Source organism: Lithobates pipiens, unplaced genomic scaffold, assembly GCF_037356315.1.
Source record: "Lithobates pipiens isolate NorthernLeopardFrog02 unplaced genomic scaffold, aLitPip1_a1.2 Scaffold_13, whole genome shotgun sequence".
Classification (NCBI taxonomy): Eukaryota; Metazoa; Chordata; class Amphibia; order Anura; family Ranidae; genus Lithobates; species Lithobates pipiens.
In genome coordinates, this window is record NW_027507718.1 from 128,150,441 (window position 1) to 128,171,740 (window position 21,300).

General features: G+C 42.1%; 1 protein-coding gene across 2 annotated transcripts in view; it reads left to right on the forward strand.

Moving 5' to 3' along the window:
* Positions 1-21,300, forward strand: part of JAK3 (Janus kinase 3) — a 197,953-nt gene that overhangs the window by 74,607 nt on the left and 102,046 nt on the right. For both annotated transcript variants that reach the window (XM_077475550.1, XM_077475549.1), the window contains exons 6-8: positions 1,577-1,862; positions 14,095-14,214; positions 20,053-20,210. In XM_077475550.1, the coding sequence (XP_077331676.1) occupies positions 1,577-1,862; positions 14,095-14,214; positions 20,053-20,210 (564 nt within the window). The remainder of the gene's footprint in view (positions 1-1,576; positions 1,863-14,094; positions 14,215-20,052; positions 20,211-21,300) is intronic.

Below are 21,300 nucleotides of genomic sequence, written 5' to 3' on the forward strand. Positions count from 1 at the left end.
GCTGTCTCCGTTTGGCAGGGGGGACCGACCTGTCCTCCCCCGGGCTCCGCCGATCACGAGGTGGCCGAGGGGCGGGGCCCGGCGAGAAGCGCGCCGGAGGCCAAGACCTCCGGGCCCGCAGCGCCGGCTCCCCGCTACTCGTTCCCGCTTCAGGCTCACCCATCCATCGATCCACCTGTTCGGTCAGCCACGCCGAACCCCGCACCTCCGCCTGAGCCCGCAGCCGCTCCAACACGTGGTCGATCGCCGCCATCTTGCCTAGGAGGAGCAGCGAAGAAAAGCTGCCTCCTCTAATATTTTCCACTCGAGACTGGTCCCGTTCCGGCTCCGCCCCTTTTAAATATAGCTCCTCCCCCTTGCGCAATTCTCCTCCTCCACCTATCCTGTTCCTGTGTTGGGTGTCTCTAGGCACTCCATTACCCCTCCCCTTCTGTTCGTATCATTCTGGGGCTCCCTTTGTGTTTTGTTATCTATGGAAGCTGTGTCTTCCCCACTCACACACATTAGACACGTTTTCAGCATGGCTCTTCTTGTTGGAGCAGATGACAGAGAAGAGAGATGAGAAAAAACACTGAGGAACTATTAATACAGTAGAGGAACCAGAGAACCCAGCACTACCTGCTTCCCTATATTGTGTGCTGTAACTAAGATAGATTTACATATCCATATATAGAGCAGAAGACATGTATGTCTGCAGAATGATGGTCTGTGGGTGTTACTACATTATTGCTCATTGGTCCTAAAATCTTCCTAACAGAGCCTACTATATTTATAAACTCAGAATTCTCACCTTGAATCTTAGAATTCTGACTTTCAAACTCAGAATTCTGACTTTTAATCTCAGAATTCTAATTTACCAACAGGGTGTTGTTAGTATCCTAAATGATTTGGGACTCTCTGGGGGTACCACCCTGGGGTCATGTAGCAGAGTATTATTATTACTACTGTTATATGTCCATTCTCCGTCTTCATCCATATGGTTGTCAGTGCGTGTTCTCGAATAAAGACAGCGTGCATTTGAGGACATGCATCCACATGGATGTCAAATTGGGACCCGAGGCTGTGTCCATGCAGCTGCTGCATCCAAGTTGACATGAATAGGACTGCCTGAACACAGATACATGGAATTCTTGAGCATCCCGCATGGGAAAACACAGCCCTTTGCATGGTGTACGCTTAAGTACGCCTATGTGAATGAGGCCTAAAAGGGAATTACATAATGTTTCAAGGGGTGCTTAGTCAGATGTTAGAATGCTGTTAATACAGACATAGGAGCAACAACCATTCTTGTATATCATTCTGTAATTAGTAGTTAGACCGTTGTCACCAATACAAGTGTCCCCACAGGAAGATTACCCCTCTATTCTATTTCTGGTGACAACTCTAAATTTTACATTTTCTTGCTGACAAAGACAGAGTAAATCTCCATGGCATGGACACAGACCACATCAAAATCAAAAAGTTAAAACTTCCCTTCTCTATCCAAAACTAAAATAAACACGTTTTTCTCAGATTTCTGTATAGTAACATCCATACCTCATAGTAATAACTAAAATTTCCTCCTTTCTCCATACAGCTATAAACACTGTGTCCCACAAAGTCTGCGACAAAGTATTGTAAAGTTGAACTTCTTTTCCCGTAAAAGACTGCGCAGGAGGGTTCAGAACTCTTTGAGGAAGATTCGTGCTAGTATGCTCACTGTTCCCCTCATCAAAATCAAGTATCTCATGGATTTAGAGAAACTGGACCAAGACTTTCAGACCGAGACATTTGCAGTTAAAAGCACACAGAAAGACAGTAAAGACCTGCTCCTAAAGGTTTCCGGGAGTGCAGGCATTATCTGGAAAGAGGTTGAGAGCGAGGTAAGTACCGGTATGTGCAAGAGAAAAGAGTGGCCATATAAACAGTAGATATATGTGTACCCACATCAGTTTATCCATCTCTTACTTTTACTGATATTGGTGTATTCTACAAAATGAATCAGGGCAAAACCCCCCTCCCCGGTTGGTTGGCCCCACACTTACACCCCCCTCCCTCATTCAGTCAGTCGGCCTCACACTTACCCCATCTAGGTCACGGATAGTCTCTGTGGAATGGAAAAAGGGTGAAAAGTTTAGGGTACGGTGGGGAATTTTTAGGAACTTTGTTACATTTTTATTGCTGTCTGTGTCCCCACTAGGCAAATTCACACTTCCTTCTCGTTCTGGGAACTATTGTCATGGGCAGGAATTAATGGGCAATCCAAATTTTCACAGTATTCACCAGAATAGGAAACAAGGGACAATCTACCAATGGGAAAATGTTTCTGCTGACAACTTTCCGTTTGAAACAGATGTGTCGGGTTATTCAGTGGACTAAACTGCATTAAATAAATCTGACCAGGGCTGCGTTAACCACTTCAGCCCTGGAAAGATTTGCCCCCTTAATGACCAGGCCCTTTTTTTTGTGATCCGGAAAGGCGTCAATTAAACTGACAATTGCGCCGTCGTGCACACTGTACCCAAACATAATTGAGGTAATTTTGTTCCCACAAATAGAGCTTTCTTTTGGTGGGATTTGATCACCTCTGTGGTTTTTATTTTTTTCCCTATAAACAAAGAAGAATGACAATTTAAAAGAAGAAAAACAATATTTTACTTTTTGCTATAATAAATATCCAAAAAATAATAATTTCTTCATCAGTTTAGGCCAATATGTATACTGCTACATATTTTTGGTAAAAAAAAAATCACAATAATTACAATAAGTAATAGTGTCTACAAAATAGGGGCTATATGTATGGCATTTTTATTATTCATTTTTTTTTTTTTATTAGTAATGACAGTGATCAACGATTTTTAGCAGGACTGCGATATTGCCACGGACAGATCGGACACTTTTGACAATTTTTTGGGACCACTGACATTTATACAGCGATACAGAGAAAAATAGCCACTGATTACTGTATAAATTTTACTGGCAGGGAAGGGGTTAACACTAGGGGGCGATCAAGGGGTTAAGTGTTCCCTAGGGAGGTGTTTCTATCTGTGGGGGGAGGGGACTGCCTGGGAATAGAGAGAGATCGCTGTTCCTGATGACTAGAACAGATCTCTCTCTACTTTCCTGACAGAGCGGTCATCTGTCTGTTTACATTAAAAGATCCCTATTCTGCCTCTCTAAGGAGCGATTGCGGGTCGTGGACATCGGCTCCGGCCTTGCGCCCGCTATAGCTCTTAAAGTGGCGATTCGCGCAGCAGTGCCAATCTGCCGCCTTATAACGATGGCGGGTTGTCGGCAAGCAGTTAACATATAACTAAACACAAACATTTTTTTTTCCGTTTTGGATAAAGTAGAGATCCAAATTTTGGGTTGTCCCCACAAAAGTAATAAAGAGAAAATCTTCCAATAGGGGCACTAGTTCCAAGGAATTCCCCTAATTTGCAGGGATTTCCTCTCACTTCCTGGAAGTGAATGGAAATCTCCACAATGGGACACAGATGGGAAAAAAAAAATCTGACAGGGGTTATAACCCTCTCTTGCTCTTTCCAAAATGAAAAAAAAAAGTTTTACCTATATCTGCTGAGGACCTAATCCTACCTGATTAACTAACTAAACTATTACTTAACTAGACTGTTAGTATTTTGGTAAGTAACATGACAGTAACAGCTACAACTCGAAACATTGTATCCTCAAGAAAGGGTCAAAAAACATTTTATGAAGAACCTTTCTGCTAACTACACAAGGACATGTACAGCATGGGACAGCAGGCCGGAATTTTTTTTTTCCATAACTTTTGAAATAAGACAAGAAGACAAGTGTTTGGATAATAATGGCCGCGGTTGTTTATTATTGGTTTCAAAATGTTGTACATAACTCATCAAAACTCATCCAATAAACTTAAAGCTAGCCCAGTCACTACGTCTCAGGCAGCAACACAAAATCCCCAAAAGGGGCATGTAGTACATATCTCAACCAAACTCATCCAATAAACTTAAAGCTAGCCCAGTCACTACGGCTCAGGCAGCAACACAAAATCCCCAAAAGGGGCATGTAGTACATATCTCAACCAAACTCATCCAATAAACTTAAAGCTAACCTAGTCACTACGGCTCAGGTAGCACATATTTGAACACTATAATTAAAAGTCTTAATAACTTGTCCCCCTTTGCTGTTATAATTCAGTATTATTATTATTAAATATTTTTTATTTTATTATTATTATTTTTATTTTATTTTTTATTTTATTTTTGCAAAGGTGACTTACCACATAACAACAACCGCGACAGAATAAATTAACATAACCATACAGAATTAAAATACAATTAAATACAAATTTATTTTATAGGGAGGGAGGGAGGGGAGAGAACACCACAGCTTTTCTTCTGAGGCGAATGAGCCCCCTCAGCGGAACCCCCTTTTTATAACCCCAAGAAAACTGGTTTAAACCAGTTCTTCCCAGGCTTTTCACATGTCATGAAGAGAGGTCACCTGTACCCCTTCTCAAAACATGTGACTAACAGCTGTTTCCCCGCTGGCCACAGGCTCTGCGGGGGAACTTGAAACTGCTGATCCAGCCGCTCTCCCATGAGGAAAAGGGGGGGCAAGAAACTGCCCTCTCCCTTTTCCTGTCATGGGACAGCAGGCCGGAATTTTTTTTTTTCCATAACTTTTGAAATAAGACAAGAAGACAAGTGTTTGGATAATAATGGCCGCGGTTGTTTATTATTGGTTTCAAAATGTTGTACATAACTCATCAAAACTCATCCAATAAACTTAAAGCTAGCCCAGTCACTACGGCTCAGGCAGCAACACAAAATCCCCAAAAGGGCAGGAGGACCTAAGGCCAACTGCCCACAGAACCCCAACCCGCGGCCATCTCAACACAGTAACTTAAATTTACATTGAAAATATCCAAGCCAATATCAGACAGATGGATGCCATCCTGCCTGAAAAGGCCAGGGATACCCCCTTCCAGCTCAGTGTGCCTAAAGGATAGCATTCCCAATCTTGATAGCAACCTGGATACTGCCCTATTCACTCTCTTCCTGATTTTTTCAAAAGGACGTACAGAAGGATGAGAAAACCAACTTATCCTCTGCACAATTTCTGAAAAAAAAAAACACTACTGTATTGGGAAATGACAACTGTATCCTAAATGATAACTGTATCTTCTGTAGATCATCCCTAATCCGAAAATTAAGGTCCAAAGTTTTATGGTAACCAATATCTTTACCACTTATATGAATAATTAAGATATCCAGAGAGGGAAAATGAAGAAGAAGCTGTGAAATAAAAGAAATTAGGTCTGACCATAACATTCCCCTCTTTCCACACCAAAAAATCTTAAATTTAGAAGCATCCAATCCTAACCAAAAAATCTTAAATTTAGAAGCATCCAATCCTAAATTGCTAGTATAAACTCGTTGCTGAGCTCTCAAATTCGCCCAATAGATGAAGGAGTGTCCAATCATCCATACAATGCGAGTGTTACCTGAAATAAATCATAGTATTGCGTTAGGACGAATATAAAGCAAATACCTATCCGACTTCCATCTATCAAACTGTTTAATAGATCTAACATCAAAACCCAATCTAGTGGCCTCTGTTGCTGCTCCAATCCGAAAAGAATGCATTGATAAATGTTCCTGATCTAAATTTAAGGCCTTCAAACATCTCCTGAAAACACTTAAGAACTGGTATTTAGTAAGGGGTAACCCTGATTCATGAATGAAAAACTTAGAAAACCCCCAAAGGCCTAATTGATGAATATTGACTTATTAGAGCCACCGGGCAAATGCTAGTACTCATACACATATCTAATGTTAACCAATTACCTTTACCTACCTGATCCGTTTTGGATCTGCTAATTAAATTTTTTTATGAACTTTCAAAAATAACAACTTCAGACATGTGTATTTGAACCAGCTCAGATACCCTAAGCGCCGCAAAAAACATAACTGAAAAAACCGCCCAAAAAAGAACCGATTTAAAATGAGAATTTTTTTTTTTTTTTTTTATCCATCACGGAGCAAAGCTCACCCAGTACTAGAGGAGTGATGGGCTTCCTTGAATCAGGCCTAAAATTAATCCTTTTGTAAACTTTTAAAGCTTGTTTTATAGAAAAATACTGCATGCAAGATGGCATGTTATTTAATTTCAAGAAAAAATAAATTCCCGACAGGGTTTTATGTATGTACGACCAAGAAATAATTCTGCTCAAACAAAGAACCAACAAACTTCAATAACAGCAATTCAGACATGGAACCCAACGGTTCACCTAATATGTTTAAAAATTCTTGATACATAAACCAAGCAGATTGATAACCTGCCCAAGTAGAAGGTGCCAAAGAATTGATAATGTTCAAAATAAGGAAAATAAAATTAAAAATTGTAGCTGTCGTGAAGCAAAGCAGAACCAAGAAACTTTAACCACTTGCCGACCGCCGCACGACGATATACGTCGGCAGAATGGCACGGGCAGGCATATGGGCGTATATATAAGTCCCTGCCTGCCCGCGGGTGGGGGGCCCGATCGGGCCCCCCCCCGGTGCCTACGGCGGTCGGCATTCCTTCGAGAGCGATCCGGGATGAGGGGGCGGCCATTCATTCATGGCCACCCCCTCGCGATCGCTCTCGACGAATGGAAATCCCCCGTGACATCACTTCCTCTCCTGTAATGTAAACACAGGAGAGGAAGTGATGTATTCTCTCCTCCGTGTCGGTATTTTTCGTTCCGACACGGAGGAGAGCGGATCGGTGAGTTGCACCAACACTCTACACACACAGTAGAACATGCCAGGCACACTCACACCCCCCCTTTACCCCCCGATCACCCCCCCAATTACCCCTGCCCCCAGTCACAGTGACACCAATGTCATTTTTTTTTTTTTTTTTTTTGCATTGGTGTCATTTGTGACTGTAATAACTGTTAGGGCAGTTAGAGTTAGCCCCCTTTAGTTCTAATGTACCCCCCTAACCCCCCCAATAAAGGTTTAACCCCGTGATCACCCCCCGTCGCCAGTGTCACTAAGGCTGGGTTCACATTGCAGCGGTTTATGAGAACGAATGTGATTCGCACCGCACTGCAGTGCAAATCACATCCGATCTCTGTGCGATTCGAGTTCAGCCATTCGCCGCACCCGCCGCACCCGCCACACCCGCCGCACCCGCCGCAAATTCGCACGGGACCCTTTTTTTGGCCCGCAGCAGAATCGGATCGCATGGGTGTTCACACCATGCGATCCGAGTTTGCAGATCGCACTGCGATATGCGAACTGATCTGGGGGTGTCAGTAACATTTCACTGACACTCCCAGCAGTTCGCATAGGGCAGTGTGAACTGCCGCCGGGAGGCATGCGATGCGGGAACCCGCCGCGGATCCGCGGCGTTTCCGCATCGCTCCAGTGTGAACCCAGTCTAATAAGCGATCATTTTTCTGATTGCCGTATTAGTGTCACAGGTGACGCTAGTTAGGCAGGTAGGTATTTAGGTTCGCCGCAGCTTTTTATAGCGCCAGGGACCCCCATATACTACCGCATAAAGCCCCCTGATTGCCCCCTAGTTAACCCTTTCACCTGTGATCACCATATAACTGTTACAGGTGACGCTGGTTGGTTAGTTATTTTTTTATAGTTTCAGGGCACCCGCCATTTATTACCTAATAAAGGTTTAACCCCCTGATCACCCGGCGGGTGTCATTTGTGACTAATAACTGTTAGGGCAGTTAGGGTTAGCCCCCTTTAGTTCTAAGGTACCCCCTAACCCCCCCAATAAAGGTTTAACCCCGTGATCACCCCCCGTCGCCAGTGTCACTAAGGCTGGGTTCACATTGCAGCGGTTTGAGAACGGATGTGATTCGCACCGCACTGCAGTGCAAATCACATCCGATCTCTGTGCGATTCGAGTTCAGCCATTCGCCGCACCCGCCGCACCCGCCACACCCGCCGCACCCGCCGCAAATTCGCACGGGACCCTTTTTTTGGCCCGCAGCAGAATCGGATCGCATGGGTGTTCACACCATGCGATCCGAGTTTGCAGATCGCACTGCGATATGCGAACTGATCTGGGGGTGTCAGTAACATTTCACTGACACTCCCAGCAGTTCGCATAGGGCAGTGTGAACTGCCGCCGGGAGGCATGCGATGCGGGAACCCGCCGCGCATTCGTGGCGTTCCCGCATCGCTCCAGTGTGAACCCAGCCTAATAAGCGATCGTTTTTCTGATCGCTGTATTAGTGTCACAGGTGACGCTAGTTAGGCAGGTAGGTATTTAGGTTCGCCGCAGCTTTTTATAGCGCCAGGGACCCCCATATACTACCGCATAAAGCCCCCTGATTGCCCCCTAGTTAACCCTTTCACCAGTGATCACCATATAACTGTTACAGGTGACGCTGGTTGGTTAGTTATTTTTTTATAGTTTCAGGGCACCCGCCATTTATTACCTAGTCTCACTAGTGTACCCCTAAATTTAGGGGTGTCTACTTTCCAATATGGGGTCATTTGGGGGGGGTTTGTGCCATCTTGGCATTTTATGGCCTTCAAAACTGTAACGCCCTTAGAAAGCCTGAAGGCGGTGCTTGGTTTTCGGGGCCCCGTACGCGGCTAGGCTTCCAAAAAGTCCCACATATGTGGTATCCCCGTACTCAGAAGAAGCAGCAGAATTTATTTTGGGGTGTCATTTCACATATGCCCATGGCATGCGTGAGCAATATATCATTTAGTGACAACTTTGTGAAAAAAAAAAAAAAAAAAAAGTTTGTAATTTTCCCGCAACTTGTGGCAAAATATAAAATATTCCATGGACTCAACATGCCTCTCAGCAAATAGCTTGGGGTGTCTACTTTCTAAAATGGGGTCATTTGTGGGGGTTTTGTGCCATCTTGGCATTTTATGGCCTTCAAAACTGTAATAGGTAGTGAGAAGTGAACTCAAAAATTTACGCCCTTAGAAAGCCTGAAGGCGGTGCTTGGTTTTCGGGGCCCCGTACGCGGCTAGGCTCCCAAAAAGTCCCACATATGTGGTATCCCCGTACTCAGGAGAAGCAGCAGAATTTATTTTGGGGTGTCATTTCACATATGCCCATGGCATGTGTGAGCAATATATCATTTAGTGACAACTTTGTGAAAAAAAAAAAAAAAAAAAAAAAAGTTTGTAATTTTCCCGCAACTTGTGGCAAAATATAAAATATTCCATGAACTCAACATGCCTCTCAGCAAATAGCTTGGGGTGTCTACTTTCTAAAATGGGGTCATTTGTGGGGGTTTTGTGCCATCTTGGCATTTTATGGCCTTCAAAACTGTAATAGGTAGTGAGAAGTGAACTCAAAAATTTACGCCCTTAGAAAGCCTGAAGGCGGTGCTTGGTTTTCGGGGCCCCGTACGCGGCTAGGCTCCCAAAAAGTCCCACATATGTGGTATCCCCGTACTCAGGAGAAGCAGCAGAATTTATTTTGGGGTGTCATTTCACATACGCCCATAGCATGTGTGAGCAATATATCATTTAGTGACAACTTTGTGTAAAAAAAAAAAAAAAATTTTTTTTTGTCATTATTCAATCGCTTGAGGCAAAAAAATAAAATATTCAATGGGCTCAACATGCCTCTTAGCAATTTCCTTAGGGGGTCTACTTTCCAAAATGGGGTCATTTGGGGGGGTTTTGTACTGCCCTGCCATTTTAGCACCTCAAGAAATGAGATTGGCAGTCGTAAACTAAAAGCTGCGTAAATTCCAGAAAACGTACCTTAGTTTGTAGATGTGACAACTTTTGCGCAAACCAATAAATATACAATTATTGACTTTTTTTTTACCAAAGACATGTGGCTGAATACATTTTGGCCTAAATGTATGACTAAAATTGAGTTTATTGGATTTTTCTAATAACAAAAAGTAGAAAATATCATTTTTTTTCAAAATTTGCGGTCTTTTTACGTTTATATCGCAAAAAATAAAAATCGCAGAGGCAATCAAATACCATCAAAAGAAAGCTCTATTTGTGGGAAGAAAAGGACGCAAATTTTGTTTGGGTACAACATTGCATGATTGCGCAATTACCAGTTAAAGCAGCGCAGTGCCAAAGTGTAAAAAGACCTCTGGTCATTTACCAGCAAAATGGTCCGGTCTGAAAGTGGTTAATAAACAGTAACAAACTTAAAGCTAGCCCAGCCACCACGGCTCAGGCAGCAACAACAAATAAACTTAAAGCTAGCCCAGCCACCACGGCTCAGGCAGCAACAACAAATAAACTTAAAGCTAGCCCAACCACCACAGTTCAGGCAGCAACAACAACTCAGACAAGGAACCCAACGGTTCACCTATCATATTCAAAATTATTATTATTATTATTTTTTATATACAAAAACCAGGCAGAATTGATAATATAAATAGAAATAGGCCTTAAACCAGGTCCCATAAATTGATTGGACAGGAGTGTCCCACACGATCCGCCTCCAGAAGTAGCTTGAAAAAAAAAACGCTCCACCTGTGAACGAGACAACTCATCTGCCAAATCATTGTCCTTACCTGGTACATGTAAAGCCTTTAACCAATATGTTCAAACGTAAGCATTTAAAAATCAGGTATCTTATAAGGACAATGACTGGCGGAGACTTGGATGTTAGACAATTAATAGCGTACATTACTCCTTTATTATCTGTACGTATCAAAATTATTTTATTTTGGAAGAAAGAACAAAGCTCAAATGCAACAATGATAGGAAATAATTCCAATAAGACTATGTTTTTAATGTAACACTTTACTAATCAAAAAACATGCCAACGTTCAGCGCACCAATGCTTCTGCCAAATTGCGGCAAAAAGCCATGTGACCCTGCTTCATCAGTGAAGAGAAGGAAATCCGAATCTAGAATGAAATCCCCCTGCCATAAGGCCCTACCATTGTTAAATGTGAAAGAAATTGCAACCAAACCAGCAAATACTCCTTCACATCACTGCTTTTTTTTTTTTTTTTTTTTATTATTAACTTGAACAATAAAGAGGCTATTTTCTCAATTTTTTCTTCTGATAACCTAAACTCCATTAACCAGTATGAATAATGATATCTAGAAATTCCAGACAAGTTGAAGGCCAAATAGTCCTCTACTGAGCCAATGGGATACCAAAATGGTCGCAAACCTCAAAAATTTTCTGTAATAAATTAATACAAAGGAAAGAATCGGGAGGGCCTAAAAACAAAATCATCTAGATAATGAATTAAAAATTGTGAACCGGAAATGGCAAAAACTACCCACTCTAAAATGAAGAGAAATACTCAAAATAAAAGCAAGACAAGGAACAACCCATAGGTAAACATTTATCAAAATAAAAATCATCAGTAAAGAAAAAACCCAAGGGAATTAAAAGATAAAGGATTAATGGGAAGTAAGCGAAAAGCTGACTTGACATCCGCCTTTGCTAAAATAGCTCCCTTCCCCAACATTCTTTACTTTACTAGAACACCTCCAAAAGAAGCATATGAAACGGATGACATACTCTCATCAATTTGGTCATTAAGGGAATTGCCTTTGGGAAACGATAAGTGATGAATTAATCTAAAATAATGATTTTCCTTTTTTTTTTTTTTTTTTTTTTTGGAACTACACCTAAAGTAGAAATCCTGAAATTTAAAAAATGAGGGAAAGAAAAGGGGAATTTGAAAACGGAGGGAAAGAAAAGTTGCCACCCTTCCTTCTGAAATTTCAAAATTAACCTCATCTAAAACTACTTGAAGAAATTCAGATACTGATTTGAATTATTAACTATGGTACAACCCTGACCTTGAAATATAGGCAATAAAAAACCATCCCTAAAACCTACAATGAGAAGATGGGCCTTCAACTTGTCTGGAAACACCTGAAGCCATGGGAGCATGTTTGCTAATATCACTGGTGTGTGTGCTGTTTGAAAAATCTCCAGATTACAAATTTGTTGCTGTTTTTTTTTTTTTTTTTTACTTCAGACGAAATGCCTCATCAAAATTAAACCATGCCACTTAATGTCTAAGTGTTGAAATAAACCCGTACTTTTTTTAGGTGATATTTCACATAAAACACCCGCAAAAATACAAAAACGCCTGTAACCAGTTATTAAAAAAAAAAAAAAAAAATTTTTGATACAGGTCTACGTCTGTCGTCATCCTCTTATTTATTTATTTATTTATTTTTAATAATAATTTCTTTAGCGGAAGGAAAAATGAAAGAATATCTAAAAAAAAAAAAATTCCCCCCGCCAAATTTTTCCTTAACAACCTGACACAAATGAAATCCCAACGGAAAAATATCACAGGGCATGGACTCCTTTAAACAAATTTCCAGCAAGTTTTGTGATTTAGCATTACTATAATACACATTGATATTCTGTTCTAAATGAATTGGCAAAGCTGGAGTGCCATTAGCAGAGACGCCACTAGGTGGCGACCAAACTTCCATAGCTGAAACGTCAGAGGCTAAAACATTACTTATAGCTGGCTGACAAAACGATTTCTGAATAGCTAATTCTTTAGACACTTTAGATAATAGTACCATTTAATAATTCATTAACAGAAGGTTCATACATACCTGCACTCCCTTTATGTAAAGCAGGCCCACTATCAAGCCCTGCTTCAGTGAAAGGCAGCATGGTCGGTTGCCTAGGTGATACCTGACGCTGTGGAGGGGGAGCCCACTCTCTCAAAGAGGTTGCTCCACCTTCCGTACCACTTCTGGCCCCAACCACCGCTTCAGACGTGGATGCTCTTCTGCTCAGCTGGCCGCTCTGCCTGCCCGCTCCAAGCCTTCCCCCGCCCACCTGCCCTCTGGTACGGTCCTGAGAAGGACCAGCTTTTCTGAATAGCAGGGCGCGGAGGGTAGGCGAATAGCTCCGGCGGGGGTTGCACTTCTTTTTCGCCGCCCCATCCGACCGAACCAGGGGCGGCGCTTCCTTGCTGACGCGCTGGCTCCTCCTCCACATCTTCGGGATCCGCTTCTTCCTGACGCAGCGACGGCTCCCGGGCTTCCACCGCTGACCACTCTCCTCTTCTTTCCTCCGGACCAGGATGGCTGACAGGCGGTGTAGCTCCCACCGGAGCCTCTTGACACGACGGGCGGGTAGGTCTAGGCATTGGCGAATCCAGGCTTCCCTCCTCTCTCATCTTCCTGCCTCAGAAGAGACTGTTTGTTCAGGGCAGAACCCAGAGAGAACACCACAGCTTTTCTTCTGAGGCGAATGAGCCCCCTCAGCGGAACCCCCTTTTTATAACCCCAAGAAAACTGGTTTAAACCAGTTCTTCCCAGGCTTTTCACATGTCATGAAGAGAGGTCACCTGTACCCCTTCTCAAAACATGTGACTAACAGCTGTTTCCCCGCTGGCCACAGGCTCTGCGGGGGAACTTGAAACTGCTGATCCAGCCGCTCTCCCATGAGGAAAAGGGGGGGGCAAGAAACTGCCCTCTCCCTTTTCCTGTCATACTATTTGTAAAAAAATTAAAAAGGACCCATACAGCCAAAAAAAAAAACTGTCTGAAATGTAGACCCCCATGCACACTGCACATTTTTACAGCTGCTGTTTTTGGCTTCAGACTTTTTTTTTCTGCAGCCAGTAAACTCCCCAGCATGTGTCCATGCACACATAGGCTGTTATCAGCAGCTTTTGGCTGGGGTGTTTTCTGGCTGGAAAAACCCCCAGAACTAGTGGGTCTTGAGAGCTGTAAAAAAATCCTCTAACTCTGATAAAAGCTTAAAAACACAAAACAATTATGAAAAACTTTGAAAAATCTGTGTTTATCAGCGTTTCTGAGCCATAAGCTTTTGTGGGAGTATAGTTTAGCTAAAAAACAAAACGCTACAGCTAAAAAATGCCAAAAAACACTGAAAACGCTACTACAAAAAAAAAAAACACGCTGAAAAACTCATTCTACAGCTATAGCTTTTTACAGCTAACACTAATGACATTTTAATGTCCAGTGTGCATGAGGCCTTAGGATGAGATAACTACTACTGGCCTCTCTCTCAAAATACACCCAGTAGGTGCTCTGCATAAGTGCACTCAAACAGAGGTAGATGCATTCATTTCTAGAAATATGAAGCTTTTGCCAGGTGCTTTAATTACGGTCATATTGTAATGTTTCATAATGTTTATTTTTGTAGTTGTGGCAACCATTTTGTGACTTTGCAGACCTTGTGGACATTAGAATAACACAAGCCAACTCACAAGTAATGCCAGAAGGCCGCATTGTAACAATCACTAAGCAAAATAACAAAGTTCTGGTGAGTATGGATTGGAACTAATTAGATTGGTGTTGCAATGTAAGACAGCACAGCTATTTATATGGACAATGGGTACAGTTCTTAACTGCTGACATTGATCGTTTATGAGTATTTGGGGATTTACTGAATTCTTTTGCATGTGTTGATGCAGCTTAGGAAAGGATTCTATCGAATGGTGCATCGTTTAGAGTTTATTAACCACTTACAGACCGGACCATTTTGCTGGTCAAAGACCAGACCACTTTTTGCGATTCGGCACTACGTCGCTTTAACTGAAAATTGCGCGGTCGTGCGACGTGGCTTCCAAACAAAATTAACATACTTTTTTTCCCACAAATACAGCTTTCTTTTGGTGGTATTTGATCACCCCTGCAGTTTTTATTTTTTGCTCTATAAACAAAAATAGAGCGACAATTTGGAAAAAAACGCATTATTTTTTACTTTTTGTTATAATAAATATCCCTCAAAAATATATCAAAAAACTTTTTTTCCCTCAGTTTAGGCCGATACGTATTCTTCTACATATTTTTGGTTTAAAAAACGCAATAAGCAATTATTGATTGGTTTGCGCAAAAGTTATAGCATTTACAAAATAGGGATAGTTTAATGGCATTTTTATTAATAATTTTTTTACTAATAATGGCGGCGATCAGCGATTTTTATTATGGTGGACACATTTTGCAGATGCAGTGATTCCTGTGTAAATGACACTGGCAGTGAAGGGGTTAACCAGTGGGTGGCAATGTAGGGGTTAAGTGTTCCTAGGAGTGTGTTACTAACTGTGGGGGGCTGGGCTTTCATTTAGTGAACACTGATATCTGCTCCAATCACATGGAGCAGAGATCAGCGTCACTAGTTGCTAGGCAGAATGGGCCATGCTGTTTACAATGGCATTTCTCCATTCAGCCACCCCGTGAGACGATCGCAGGTATGCCCGCGGTGATCGAGTCCGCGGGACCCGCGACCGGACTCACGGGGGTCCCCGACCAGCACGCGAGCACGATGGCAGGGATTGGACGGAGATTAAAGATTGGACGTACCTGTACGCCAATATGCCTGCCCGTGCTATTCTGCCGACGTACAGTGGAGTGCGCTGGTCGGGAACCGGTTAAAGATGCAGTTGACCTTATTCTAAGTTGTATCAAGCTGTGCTTGCATTCCTGTTGACTAATACCCAGGGGTGGACTGACCATTTGGCTACTCGGCACTGCCCGAGGGCTCCGGGCCACAAGGGGCCCCATCAGGGTTGCCAGCCTCAGTAAAACCAGGGGCAGTATGTAAAAATCTGTGTTTTTTTTTTACATCTGTCTCTGAAATGTCCCTTACCGACATCCTTTAGGTCTAAAAATCCCGAGATTATAGCTGCCCCAACTCTCCAGTACCTTCTCAGCCAATAGAAACATGTCTGTGTATACTGTGTGATTGTATAATGTGTGTGTATACTGTATGGCCCCATAATCTCCTATTGCCCAGGGGCCCCATAATCTCCTATTGCCGGGGGCCCCATGAGCTGTCAGTCCGCCCCTGCTAATGTCCCAAACACACGGTCGGACATTCCGACCACAAAATCCGTCAGATTTTTTCTGACAGATTTTGGGCCAAACTTGTCTTGCATACACACGGTTGCATAAAGTTGTCAGAAAATCGGATCGTTCGGAATGCGATGACGTAGAACACGTACGTCAAGAGTATAAACATGGCCAGTAGTCAAAAGCTTTCATCTTAGTTTATTCTGAGCATGCGTGTCACTTTGTCCGTCAGAATTCTCTACACACGATCGGAATTTAAACAATCGGATTTTGTTGTGGGAAACTTTTAGATCCTGCTCTCAAACTTTGTGCGTCGGAAAATCAGACGGAAAAAGTCTGATAGAGCCCACACACGATCGGATTTTCTGACAACATAAACCGATCAGACTTTTTCCGTCAGAATTTTCGACCGTGTGTTTGGGGCATTATATATGTGTCAAAAAGAAGTCCTGAATAAAAAAAAAAAACGCATGCATGGTAAAGTATGTAAAAAGAAACTCTGCCTTTGGCTGGGATGAGGTGTAGCCAGAGTCAACATGCTATGAAGATGCTGTGAGATTTTGAGTCTACCATACAGATATCATCCTACTAACATCCCTTTCATAACCTTCTGCCTACTTAATACCCTTAAATTAGTTCTTGGATACTAAAAGCTGATATAAGAAAACAGGAAATGTCCCTATGTGTTCCTTAAAATCTGGAGCAGTTGGTTAATGTCTTGAGTAACCTGTGGCCTTCAAAAGCCTATACTTTCACTACACTCCAACCACTTAAAATGGATATCCGAATATTGATATCCCTCCAGTATCCAACCAGGTTGGGTTTTACAGTTCTACCATAGTATACAGGTTAAGTTACATTTCTTTTTTACATCCTTTTCATATTGTTTACTTAACCTCCCTGGCGGTAATGCCGAGTCTGGCTAGGGATTAGGATTTTACTATCATAAGCGGTAACCCCGAGCCATCGCTGGACACAGAGAGAAGTTACTTACCTTGTCCCCTGGATCCAGCGATGTCCTCCGCACTGTGTGATCAAGCTGTCCTCCGCTCGATTCACACAGTGCCCGAGTGCCGCCGAGCTCTGTTCCCTGCGATGTTACGGCGCACGGGAGCGGAGATCGGCGCAAATTCAAAAAAGTTAAAATACACAAAACACACACAGTATTGTCATCTTACAGATTACAGTACTGTATAAAAAAAATTACACACCCCTTTGTCCCTAGTGGTCTGTGCAGTGCCCTGCATGCACTTTTATATTATAAATACAGTTTTTTCTGCCTGGAATTTGGAGATTGTCCACAGCAACCAAAACGTGTCCCTTTATGTCAAAAGTGATTTTAGACCAACTAGAAAACAGCGATAATAAATTATAATCACTTGCAGAACTGAGCGATAGCGAGTTGTGGGGAAATTCGTCATCAAACACTAAATCTAATGACAGCGACAATTCTGCAAATGAGCAAATTTCAGTGTTTTTGGATTTGATTACATTATTGAATAATTTTTATTATTATTTATTATATTATAAACTTTATCATACCCCGGATGTCTGCTAGACTCTGGCTTGAACAGATTTGAGAGAGTTATTCCTAAGAATTACAGGACTACAATATAAAACGCCAAATTTCCATGCAAAATAGTTGTACCGCTTTCAGCACCTAAAACCAGAACTAATCATACCGCCAGGGAGGTTAAGGGTAGGATGATTTAAAGTACAACAGTGGTGATTCTATTCAGTGACAAATGGAATTTTATTGCATTTTGTGTCTTCACACATGGGATTATTTGTCCAAACATTTTCTCTTTTCTCTAACTTATTCTGTTATAAAGCATTTGTCATCTGATGCACTTAATCACCAGCTTTGTACTTTTAATGCTGTGTATACTTGTATGTTGTATAGTTTCATTATTCCTGAAATGTAATAAAAATACCCTTTTGTTAAAAAGAAGGTCCTTGTGAAATACGCCAGATGTCCGAAGCGAAACCAAGAGTGCTTAAAAGTGCTTCACCATTAAGCAGTTCTTCCTTAAAGCAGCCCTTTCCTGTGCCAGTGTTCACAAAACTGCTGCTAAATATGAACTATTTAGCTGAAAAAAATGATCACATTGAACATAAGCAGTGAACAACAAAGAAAAATACACAGCTTAGAGAAGGAAAAACCAGTCTTTATGCACAGCCCCCAGCAAAAACACTTCTGTCCTTCCAGTGACAGCCATGTGTCACTGTGGTCTCCATTCATCATTGGTCAGGGTACATTAATACAGGTGAAGATGAGGGTTTAGCAAAAATAAATACAGTTTACTCTATGTAAACTGCAAATTATGGAGTAAGAAATATTTAATGAAGCTCAATAGATTTTGAATGTACTGCCATGTTTACATGTTTGGGGTGTGGAAAGGTTCACTTTAAATAGTTCCCCAATGCTTAGATGTCACACAAACAGTCATAATGTGACCTGTATTTTGTGTATTTAAAGTGGTTGTAAAGGCTCAAGGTCCTGGGCATTCTGTGCAGCAGCCCCCAAGCCCCCCAGCCCTCCCCAGGACTTATCTGAGCCCGATCTTCCTCCAGTTATGTGCATGAGAGTCTAGACTTTCCAGGACTCTTCCTCTCCATTTTACTGAGACAGCAGTGGGCGCCTTTGGCTCATGTTACTGTCAATCACAGCGAGCTAATGAGGAAAGAGAGGGGGCAGGGCCGAGCCACAACTTTGTGTCTGAATGGATGCGCAGAGCTGTGGCTCATGAATGAGCTTGCTTAGGCGTCCCCATTGCAAGCAGCTTGCTCTGGGGGCACTTGACAGGAAGGAAGGGCCAAGAGCGCCAGCCGGAGACCCGAGAAGAGCAGGATCGGGGCTGCTCTGCGCAAAAACCACTGCACAGAGCAGGAAAGTACAGGCATACCCCACTTTTAAGTACACAATGGGGTTTATTTACTAAAGCTGGAAAGTGCAAAATCAGGCTCACTTCTGCATAGAAACCAATGAGCTTCTAACCCCAGCTTGTTCAATTAATCTTTGGTAAGAAACCCTGGAAGCTCATTGGTTTCTATGCAGAAGTGAGCCTGATTTTGAACTTTCCAGCTTTAGTAAATAAACCCCATTGTATACTTAAAAGTGGGGTATGCCTGTATAACATGTTTATTTTTTTTTATTTTTTTAAGGGAGCCTTTAATATCCCTTTAAGCTTTGCCAAAAAACCCTGGAAGCTGATTGGTTTCTATGCAGAGCTTGACCAGATGTTGTCTTTCAACTTGGGATCAGAGGGTTGCAAAGGAAGTTCAGGTACTCTTAATGTCAAAGGCCAAAAATGTTAAAGAACTTGCTTGCTTTGACTGCATCCAGAGAATAGTCATTCGCAGCTGGATGAACACTCAAGTTGGACAGTCCCTCTCTCACAAGGATTAGCAGCCAACTTGGTGCGTACTCGGGAACAAAGTCTTTGTCACAGACGTTGTTGCAGAACATGTAGGGAAACTAAGCTTTAAAACACTTGTAGGATACCTGGATCTTTCAGCCTGCTTGGCGATATCCACAAGACCGGATTCTCTTGGCTACTTCAGCCCTTCCAGGCTCTTGTTAGGAAAACCAACCCGTATGTGGTGTTCTTCTAAAGAGTCTACCCCTGGAATGCTCGGAGTACTTTGGGTATCTCTCGAACCTGAGACAGCACCCAACCACCTCAGAATCCTCCTTTAGCTTCCTTGCCTCGGGCTAGCCAGCCCCAAGACATTAAAGTTGGGTAGATCCACACCCCAGGCCATAGCCTTCCTGGGGGCTAGTCAGGAGGACCAGGACCATGTAATCAGCACTTCATACTGGACCGGAACCCCGAACCATGTGATGTCCGTATCTTAAATACCCTCTCCCAGAGGGCACAGTGAGATGGCCACTCCCACTGACGTGGCTCCAAAAGAGTAACTTAAGCACCTAACCTGACCAGAGTTCCACACCTGCCACAAGAGACAGTGCCCCCTGTGGCCAGACTGAACATCTCACAGTCCAGTCAGACTGATGCAGAAGTCCAATTTAGACAAATAAAGCCAAACCAAACTGCAGTTTAGGCAAAGTTTAACTTTGAAAAACGCATAGCTCGGGCTCTTCAGGAGCCCCCGCTACATTTACATTTAGCAATATAATTATTTAACATTGACAACAGTAATCTGCATGGAAAGGCCAAATACGGAAAATTTCGCTCAATAAAACAGTTCTACTGAAATTGAAATATGGGGTATCAGTATATTTGAAAAACCTTTACAAAGAAATCTATATTGCTTGATATATTGGTCCCTTTTTTGCTTGTTCAAGGAGGCACAGTTTTCAGTCTTGAAGGAAGCCTTGTCTTTTGTATCTCTGGTCGATGGATATTATCGATTGACTACAGATTCTAATCATTATTTTTGTGAGGAAGTGGTTCCACCAAGGCTGAGGTGGAATTTGGAGAATCAGTGTCATGGACCCATCACGTAAGTCATTGATTCATAGAAACACACACAATTACAATCCATCTATTATTCTTCAATACAAAAAACAATATAAATGTTATGGTGAAGGTTCCTGTATTTATAATGAGCTACAAGATAGTAAATGATCGATGAAATGAGACCACTGTGTGAGATATTGCAAAGAAACAAGCCATCTCAATTTTTTTGGCTACAGCATTTATTTTATTTGCTATAGGATCAATTTACACATCAGTAAATATCATAATCGGCTAAAATTATTGTTATTTTCAGCAATGTGAGACAATAAGCAAGGGAAATAGCAATCAAATTACTTGTTGTGGCAAATACCATGCATTATAGTCTAGTCAACTGGGCTAATGAATGCGACAAATGTAGATTTCCCTGATAAGATTGAGTATTGGCATTTATTTTCTGTAGCACTGACCAGACATTTGATTTTATTGAAAAATATTTTATGTCTAGGAGTTGCCATGGAAAAAAATTACTAAATAGTACATAGGAAACTGACAACACATTTTAAAATTGACTTCACCATGTGTTTTGTCATGAGCTCCTGCTTAAAGTGTTACTAAACCCAGGACCCTGCATTCAGTATATCTGGTCTCCCACAGTATTCAGAACATGGAAATGCAATTATTTTAGTAAACATAAACTGCTAAATACCTTTTCTCATCGGCAGTTTATAGCAGTCTTTATAGCAGTCTTGTGATTTCTATCGGTTAAAGCTTGTCAGAGGAATTTTTATTCTACTCTGACTGGCCTATCAGGATGCAGCTCCCCTCCCATACACCCTCCAAAGAAAAAAACAACTCTTTAGCAATACACACAAAACTGAGCATGCACAGCCTGTACCCTGGCTCGATCTTATCAGGAAATATACAGGGGGCAGTGGAAGGAGGATAGGTTCAGAGAAGACAGCATCAAACATCCTTTTTACACAATGCACAGGATTAACCTCTTAGGTTCCACAGTGAGTATAACAAGCATGCTTTGCTGTATATGCAGACTGATTCTATTGTTGTGGGTTTAGCAACACTTTAATAGAGCTGCCTGTTTTTTTTGTTTTTTTTTTTACAAACTCTCCTAATCA